Source organism: Borostomias antarcticus (assembly GCF_949987555.1).
Source record: "Borostomias antarcticus genome assembly, chromosome: 12".
Classification (NCBI taxonomy): Eukaryota; Metazoa; Chordata; class Actinopteri; order Stomiiformes; family Stomiidae; genus Borostomias; species Borostomias antarcticus.
The window spans coordinates 19,697,989-19,707,764 of NC_140245.1; the positions used below are offsets into that span (position 1 = coordinate 19,697,989).

The window sequence follows — 9,776 nt, forward strand, 5'->3', positions numbered from 1 at the left end:
GCCACACTGAAGCCCCCTGGCTGTAATTGGCAACAATGAAAATTACACAGGCTAATTAGCAGCTCCCTGGCATAGAAAACCACCATCAGGCCCACGCCAGGGAGGGAGAGAGAGGGAGAGAGGGGGAGAGGATCATTTCATCAATTCATTTATTCGTTTGTGTGTTTTCCTCATTAGAGCGCTTGATAGCAATCCTGCTGTCGCTGCATGCTCTCATGGTTCTGGACGTGGTCACTGGTGATCTGTCTCTGGGCAGTGGAGAAGCCTGAGGCTGGGCTGGGCTGGGCTGAGGGGGGGGGGGGGTGGTGGTTAGGGTGGGGTCTGGTTGGGTGGGGAGGGTGAGGAGGGGTGAACAAGCCCCTCTACAGTTATGCAGATCATGGGCTCAATGCCAATTTCTCCCTCAAGGTCCAAAAGTTACAACTCAACTGAGCACTCATGTACTGCACGAGTGAAGCCTGGTTCATTACCCATCATCAAAATAGTCGATATTTTCCTGGAAGATTATATCTCCTTCATTGAAAAAAATATATAATTGTGTCTGAGACACAATTTGTATCTTAAAAAACTGATGATGATTTAAAAGTTCATAATTCAGCCAATATCTATCAAAGGTTGACCTTTCCATTTTAGTATTACGTAGTCACTTCTTTTTCTTCTTGGTCTTCTTGCTCTTTACATCCTGTTTCTGCCCCCTGGCCTTCCTGTCTCTGCTGCCCCCTGCCCTTCTTGTCTCTCCTTCCTCCTCCACAGCCTTGGCCGCCCGCGCCCTCTTCTTAGCCAGGGGTGTCCTGCTGTACCACGTCTGCCAACACAAACCAGACACAGTTGAGAGGAGAGCCTCGACTCCACACTCCCGTTCAAATGCCACAAAACCAGAAAAATGTAGGAAAACAGCGCCCTCGTGTGGTAACGTTGGGCCAAGGATCAAATATTTTCAAGTCGGATCATTCAGTATTTTTTCTAGTAATGAAAATTAAGATGTGGTGTTACTTTGCATGCAACTCACATTACGCTTTACAGACTGATGTGCTGACTGCTCTGACCTTGAAGGCGTCCTCCTCCTCCCTGAAGACAGGGTCCTGTCTGGCCAGCGGGGGGATGAACTCCGCAGCGCTGAGGGACCAGCTGCTCTGCCTGGCCAGGCGCCGTGGGGTCAGCACCATTCGCACGGCCTGCAGGATGTGGCCCTGCGTGTAGCCGTCCGTCACCTTGGCCAGTGAGCTCAGGTCCAGGCTGGGGCCCAGCTGAGCCCCGCCTCCCTGCAACAGCGCCCTCCACAGGACTGGAGGCCACCCGGCAGGGCAGGGCAGAGGGACAATGGGCCATCAGATAGATGACATTACAGTCATTTAGCTGACACTTTTATCCAAAGCGACGTTCAATAAGTAATAATAATAGTAATTAATAATATTTATAAAGCACTTTTCATTGAGAGACAATGTCAAAGTGCTCTGATGCGTGTCAGAGGCGCCATGGTACGCAAAAACAAAAAAAACGGCTTCTTCAGAAGGAAGGACAAATCCAAAACAGACAGAGGAACAAGGCCACTACCGTGCAGAAGATTCAATGAACTCTCTCCAAGGAGCAGATTAGGGTTTAAAACATGCACAAGCAACGACATGCTCTTATTTTCGTAGTACATTATATCCACTGCATCACCATGGTGACGCAACACAAGTAGACTTCCTGGACGGCGCGCTCACCTAGTCTGGAGGCGTAGTCGGGTCTGGGGATGAGGACGATCTTCCTGTAGACCTTGCAGAGAGCCTTGAGGTCTGCGTCGAAGGGCCGGCGCGTGGTCCCCACCACCAGAACGCGGTCCTCGGGCTTTATGGACTTCAGAACTTTAGGGAGGTCTTTCTTCAACCTCTTAGGCTCCATCTGGAGAGAGGGAGAGAGAGGGTGGACAGATGAAAGAATGAATAATAGGTTTTCCTGAACACATCATCAAGAGAGTGAAAGACAAACTGAGATGGAGAGAGAGCTACTGTAATAGTATCCTGCATATGAGCTGCCCTGTGAGAAGACTATGTCTGGACAACTTTGTACTTTTTGCCACAAGAGGGCAGCCTAATCTTACAGTAATAGCGAGTTACAAGTTGCGAGTTACACACCTGCTATGGTCTCACAAACCCAACTATAGATGTCGGAGTGACCACACCTTATTCACACGCAATAAAGAAATGAGGTAGGATTTCTGAACGTTTATATTTAAAGCTGCAATAGATAACATTTTAATGTAAAATGTAGACAAATCACACACAATATCTAACAAGGCTCATGAATCAGCAGTATTAGGACTCCTGATCGCTCCCTACGCAGAGATCCCGTGTAACCCTAACCTAACCCTAACCCTAACCCTACCAACGTCGTAGTACTACTGGCTCACAAGCCTTGTTAGTGGTGGGAACCAAACCTCAGACGTCTCAGATAGATAAACACAACATTCATTTCAGACCCGTCGACATTTTTTAAATTCTAAATTCATAATCAATCATATTTTTTGGGGGAAAAGCAATACTTTTATACCGCACCTTTCTAAAAGCTCTGTCGATTATGCTATTTTATATTTTCAATGATTTGTCTACATAAAAATGTCTACAGTATATCAACAACATGCTGTGTCAGTCAGCAGTGTGGCTTGGTCCAGTGCTGACCATAGACTGACCTCTTTGTCCGACTTCGGGACTTTCTTATAGAAGGTTTTCTCTGCGTCTCCGATCCAAATTACAGACGGCTGCATCTGGCGAGCCACCTGCCAAACCAAAACAAGCCAACAAATAACCTGAATAAACACACATACAGCCAGACAAAAATAAAGCAACTCCCTACACACCCAGCCCACAACCACAACAACAAACACACACACACACACACACATGCACACACACACACTTTAATGACACAGCCCCTATATTTAGTCAAGCCCATACCAGTGACACATGACAAAGGCAACTGTGGAAGTCCACACAGTAAACCAGCAGTCGCCATAGTTACAGTGACAACAGCCCCTTGAATGATCTGGGATGTGAAGTGATGGAGACTGACGCTGTCAACAGGTAGACTTTTGCCGTTACTGATTATAATATTACCACAGTACTGAGAGGTGTGAGGTCCAGTATAAATAACTTAATGCATATGAAACTGTGTGTGTGTGTGTGTGTGTGTTAGTGGGTACTCTATATTGTTACACAGACTTGTTGTCAGGGGCGAGAGTGTCCAGGCATTTAAACAGCCTTCATGGCGGCGTGGGGCAGACAGTCTCCCATGCCCCACGGTCTCCAGCCCCATGCCTTCACACGCACAACATCCTGTCAGGACTCGCTCCTTGTCCCAGAATGCACTTAAGAGAGGGTGCTGACAGGCCAGAACCAGAACAATGCGGTCTAATCAGCCAATGGCTTTTGGGTCCAGGCCCTGTTTGCCTGTCAGGCTGCCAGCTGCATAGAGAGCTGTCCAAGCAGATCGACTCGACTTTCTCTTCTATTCCGCATCAGAGCAGTAAACAACAACAACAACAACAACAGCAGCAGCAGCTGTGTTTACCCACAGAAATCTGATCAACACCTCGAAATAGCAAGTATTTTCAGCCTTTCACAACAGCATGGTCGTGAGGCAGCAGAGAGAGTGACATGATATCAAATCAACCATAACAGGTTTTTTTGTGTAGTTGGTGCCCGAGTGAAACTGCCACCTTGAACACCATGTGCAGCAGGTACTGGAGGCCGCTGCGGCCGGGGTACTTCCCCGCCAGGACGCCAGGGGACAGGTTGAACAGGTTGGCCCCAGTCTCTGTGCACAAAGCATGGACCAGCATCTTCTTCCCCACCCCGGTGGGTCCAGCCAGCAGCAGAGCCTTCACCAGGGGAGCCTTCTCATGGACGGCCTGGGAGCCTGGGGCAGGAGAGAGAGAGGGAGGGAGAGAGAGAGGGAGAGAGAGGGAGAGAGAACGAAAATTACAGTATATGTTTGTATGTTCGTAGAAATTCAGATAGTCCGTTAAGTTTCCCCCCTATCCTTGAGGCTGTGCTCTGTGTGTGTGATCCTATAGGTGTTAGTTTGGTCAAATATTCATATAAGATCAAGTCTTCTACAGCTGTTGCAGGTGCAGATGTTCTGGAGACTGAGTGAGCCGCTCACTAAGCCTGCGTTCCTACTCACCGACAGGCTACATTCTGCTGCATTATGATGCATTCTGATTATAACCTTGATTAAAGAAACACATTTGGCCAAGACCCTGGACACAGAGCGTGAGAACAAACACATCCGCTTAACACACACACACACACACACCACACACACACACACATCTCTGCACCCAGAGCAACAGCTGCAGCCATGTCCCCAGGAATTACCTCCCATCCTGGTGTTAGCCTTCCAAAAGATCGGAGTTTATAACTACAATAGCTGGCAAAGGCTCTGGTCTCATTATTAGCAATGACCTTTCTGATGTTAGATAATACCACAAAGACCACATGTCTGCGAGTTCAGTAAGTCGGCTATAAAAACTGACCTCCCTCCTGTTCCTCCACCCACCTGCTGTCCTCAGCTGCTGGATCATGTACTGTACACGCTAGGCTCAATTTCCAGGTTGCAATATTACACAGATCTGGGCAGCAAAAATATACCATGCTGTACTGTTACTACACTCTGAGATTTACCAGCAGTTCATAGCCAGAAGGGGGCAGTGCATCTATAGCTATGTGACCATATGTGACCACTTGCTAGAACAGTGCTCAGCATGTTCTGCCAGCGAGCGGCATCTTCTTGGCGGTGGTGTGCTGGGGTAGTGGGATCAAAGCAGTGGATGCTAACAGGATGGACAAGCTGATCAGAAGGGCAGGCTCTGTCCTGGGGGGTCAGCCTGGCTCTGTCCTGGGGGTCAGCCTGGCTCTGTCCTGGGGGGTCAGCCTGGCTCTGTCCTGGGGGTCAGCCTGGCTCTGTCCTGGGGGTCAGCCTGGCTCTGTCCTGGGGGGTCAGCCTGGCTCTGTCCTGGGGGGTCAGCTTGGCTCTGTCCTGGGGGTCAGCCTGGCACTGTCCTGGGGGGCCAGCCTGGCTCTGTTGTTCTGGGGGTCAGCCTGGCTCTGTTGTTCTGGGGGTCAGCCTGGACTCAGTGACTGCAGCGGCAGAGAGAAGAGTGCTGGCCTAACTGAGGGCCATCATTGACAATGTCTCCCCTCTTCATGATACTCAACAAACAGAGGAGCACCTTCAGCAGCAGACTGATTCTGTCACAAGTGTTTCTGTATGCCCTTCCCACCAACCACCATCACTGTTCAATGCATCCCCTCACTGGCTGGACACCATGGACCTGAGCCTGGCTGGACACCATGGACCTGAGCCTGGCTGGACACCATGGACCTCAGCCTGGCTGGACACCATGGACCTGAGCCTGGCTGGACACCATAGACCTGAGCCTGGCTGGACACCATGGACCTGAGCCTGGCTGGAGGGAGCTCAGACGACCTGCTCTGGCGCCAGTCGTTTCTTGTTAGGAGAGTTAGCATTAGTATTAGGTATTAGTTAGTTAGCTAGCTTACAGCTACTGGCAACCTCAACTTCACCATTGAACTTTATAGATTTTAGAATTCTTGTATATTTCGGGTATACCTTGCACACTGTATAGCCTACTATATACTGCATACTGTGCCTTTTGTGTGCCTTACTGCACTACCCCCCTTTGTACATTTCTGTGCCTCTCTGCTTTTTGTTCTGTGTTTTGTATTGCATTGGATTGGATTCTATCTATCTATCTATCTATCTATCTATCTATCTGTCTGTCTGTCTGTCTGTCTGTCTGTCTGTCTGTCTGTCTGTCTGTCTAGTGCAGACCATGTTTTCCCTCAATGGTGAACAATATTATCCACAGCCAATCCCACAAGAACAATAAAGCTGTGTAGGAAGTGAGTCTCTGAGCTGGTGCCAACTCTGTGAGAAAGACGTTGAAGTTCCGGGAACACCACAACAATATCCCATTGTGAGTTATTCTAGAAGAGCACTGATATAAACACAGCAGCAGGTGGGTGAAAACACACACAACCGCTCCTCCTGCTTTGCGTCTCTCACAGGTGTCACGGAGAACACTCCATCCCCACTGAGATGCGCAACTCTCAGCTGTACCACAGGACCATTCCCCTAAAGTCCTTCTATACAGACAGATCCTACACACACCACCTTCAAGTGGATCCAGCATGGCCACGCCCGGCCTGTAGCCAGAGAGCTATTTGATTATGTTGGAGGTGTTGAGAGATGAGCTCTGTTCCACCAGGGTGGGTGGTCTGTTGGTTCAGGAGCCCCCCTGGCCCGGCCCCCAGATACCAGGTTCTGCTGGTGCGGTATAGGGTGCTGTGAGTGGGCTCGCAAGGTGCTGAGTGATGTGAACTGGGAGGCAGGGGATTGGGGTGACGTGTGTGTGTGACCGTGTGTGTGTGTATCTGTGTGTGTGTGTGTGTGTGTGTGTGTATGTGTGACAGTGGGTGTGTGTGTGGCTGACTGCTTTTTTTTCTTCTTTTTTTGAGATCATACTAGAAGTTGGAGATATATGGGTATAGGATGTGCATTGGTAGAAATATTTACTGTGATTTACAGGCAAAAAAGTTGGTAAAATGGTGGGAATTGACTGTTGCCAGGAGTGTTGTAAATATTTAATATTTACAACACTATGGCTGTTAAATTACAGCAAACTAATGTGAAACATTTCACAATACTTCACTGGCAACTGATACTGTATCTTTTTTACAGCCTCAGTCTGTCGTCCTACACCATCTATCTGTCTAACTCTGTTTAGTCTGACTCAGTGGATGTAGGTTTTGAGGATAAGCCCCGTCATTCATTTATTACTGACCAATCAGTGGCGCTGACTAACCAATTCATGTGGTCGGCCAATCAGTGGCGATGGGAGATTCTCCCAGACTACGTGAAACAGCAAAACCTAACCACCGCTCTGCCGAAGATGATTGTGATTGGGACCTACGGTATTTACCACTTTTATCCAAAGCCACGGCCTTTCATTCACACACACATTCACACCCCAATAGCGGCAGCTGCCATGCAAGGTGCTAACCTGCTTATTGGGAGTAATTTGGGGTTCAGTGTCTTGCCCAAGGACACGTGGACAGAAGGAGCCGGGATTCGAACTGCCAACCTTCCCTACCTCCTGAGCCACAGCCGCGCCACAGGTCTGGCGATGTGAGACTAAACTCAGTTTATCCAGTAGTGGGGGATTAACATCAGGCACAGCTGTACTATGATGGTCAGAACTATTGCTTGACTGAAAGTTCAACAGTAACACGTTTGACAGTCCTTGTTCTCTGTAAAGCGCATTGTGTTGCCTCTGGGTATGAAATGCGCTATACAAATAAAGCTTTGATTGATTGATTGATTGATTGATTGATTGACAGTGGAAGTAGGTGTTCATATTCAGACGTGAGTAGAGGCTTCATTAGTGTTGTTACGGTGATGCAGAGGAGCTGCTTTCTATCGCCCATGTTTGTGGATCTCCTACCCCAAACAACCACCATGGTACATTCCCATCAGCCACTGGGGAAACAGGAATTGAAAGCAATTTTCTGTTGAATAATGTAATACATAAAGCATTGTGGTTTACAGTAATGTGTTGTTAAATGACACAGCAGCGCATACTATAAGGATGTACTGGCTTTTACAGTACAAAGTGTTGTGTTACAGTGTGCAGTTATGTTCCATTGGGGTAACATTATCCTTTTTTATCCTTGGATCCCTCTGGATCTGGTTGGAACCCCGCCCCAGTCCCTCAGATCAAAGGTCACTAGGGGGTGGATCAGATCGTTATAAAGCAGAACTATGGACAACATAAACCAAAATGAGTTGTTCAACAGTCTTCAGTCTCCATGCGTAAACCCGTCTTTGCACCAGAGATACCCGCCCCCCCCCTCCTCTCCTCTGCTCAGGGACAGCGGGGACACACACACAAGAGAGTGACGAACGCATCGGAGCAACACGGATTAAGCACTGCCAGGCTCACTCACTCACACACACACACACACACACACACACACACACACACACACACACACACACACACACACACACACACACACACACACACACACACACACAAGTCGTAAATCTGATTTATTATTATTATTATTATTGGGGGCCAAGCAGTGAAGCTGTTCCTTGTACCTTTTCTTATTATTTCTTTCTTCTATCTTATTCTTCTTCTGCCATGGGAGTCTATGGCAGCCCATAGAACCGTATGGTAAAAAGTTGTGAAAATTGACACACTCATTCGGGACAGTGCCCTGACCGCCCTCACCAAGTCTCATGTCCACACCTCGCACTCTCTAGCGCCACCAATGTGTCAAAGTTGGACGTGCGTTTAGGCATTTGACCTGTCAGCCCGATTTTCCAAAACGATGTACCATTGGATTCCTTGACTCGAGCCGAGTTCAATGCACTCTATGACATCAGTTTCTGCCATATTGGATTTTCCGCCATTTTGGATTTTGTGAAAAACACTTAAAATGTATCTCCTCCTAGGAATTTTCACCAATCTGCATGAAACTCGGTGTGTCATCTCTAGACCAGTGTCTATAGGAAACTTAAAGGGATTTTTGATTGTCCATTGCGTTCGCTTGTTACAGCCAATCAAATTCGGTGGTGAAGCTGCCAAACAGGAAGTGGTATTCTATCTTTGTAACCGTGTGAGGTATCAAAACCTAATTTGGCATACTCATTTGGCACCATCCCATGACCCTCCTCATCAAGTCGCATGTCCACACCTCGAACCCTCTAGCACCACCAACGTGTCAAGGTTGGAGGTGCATTTGTGCATGCAATGTAAGCCCGATTTTCAAAAATGAGGTACCGTTGGAATCCCTGACTCATGCTGAGTTCATCGCTTAAACTTAAAATGTATCTCCTCCTAGGAATTTTCAGCAATCTACATGAAACTGGCTGTACACATTCTCTAGACCAATGTTCATAAAAGGATTACAGGGATTTTCGTTTGTCGGAGGCGTTCGCCTGCTAAAGCCAATCGAATTTGGCAAACAGGAAGTGTGGTCATATCTCAGTAACGTTTTGATGTATCATAACCACATTAGGCACACTCATCGGGGACAGTCCCGTGACCCCTGTCACCAAGTCTATGTCGACACTTCAAACTCTCTAGCACCACCAACCTGTCATTGGAAGTTGGAAGTGCGTTTATTCTGAACTGTATGCCCGATTTTCAAAACTGCGGTAGGGATTCGATAGGGCGTGTTTCGCTTGAAAAATAATAATAATAAACGCCATGCATTCAGTGCTGCTCTAGGGTTTGTGTCCCTGTTTTAATCCTGCCATCACAGGGGGGTCGTGGTGCGCTGGTTGGGGTCCGTTCTACGTAACTATATTCAGTTCAATAGGATTTGGTTCCTACTGCAATTCAGATGAAGATGTCCCACAGCAGAGAGAGACCACAGAATCAAACAGCAGTGTTTTCTTGGCCGTCTAAGAGAACTGACGACTCGGATTCTACGTGCTGAGCCAAGGTGTGAATGAGGTGTCAGTTTGGGGAGTGTGTCAGAGTGTGTCAGAGAGTCGGAGTGTGTCAGAGTGTGTGTGCGGATGAATCAGACTTGTCTGACCAGATAACGATCAGAGCGAGATGAATGAGTGAGTGAGTGTGTGAGTGTGTGAGTGTGTGTGTGTGCGTGAGTGTGTGTGTGTGTGTACGTTCTCACCCAGGGGCAGGATCCCGTAGAGGGTGAGAAGCTGCCTGACGTCAGTGAGGGAGGGCATGGGCTCGA

General features: G+C 48.1%; 1 protein-coding gene across 1 annotated transcript in view; it reads right to left on the reverse strand.

Moving 5' to 3' along the window:
- Positions 1-643: 643 nt before the first annotated feature.
- Positions 644-9,776, reverse strand: part of drc11 (dynein regulatory complex subunit 11) — a gene marked incomplete at both ends in the record, with an annotated part of 28,251 nt that continues 19,118 nt past the window's right edge. The window contains 6 exons of the mRNA XM_084446472.1: positions 644-805; positions 1,047-1,285; positions 1,707-1,884; positions 2,672-2,758; positions 3,698-3,897; positions 9,711-9,776. The exon at positions 9,711-9,776 is cut by the window's right edge and continues 42 nt beyond it. Coding sequence (XP_084302598.1) covers positions 644-805; positions 1,047-1,285; positions 1,707-1,884; positions 2,672-2,758; positions 3,698-3,897; positions 9,711-9,776 — 932 coding nt within the window. The remainder of the gene's footprint in view (positions 806-1,046; positions 1,286-1,706; positions 1,885-2,671; positions 2,759-3,697; positions 3,898-9,710) is intronic.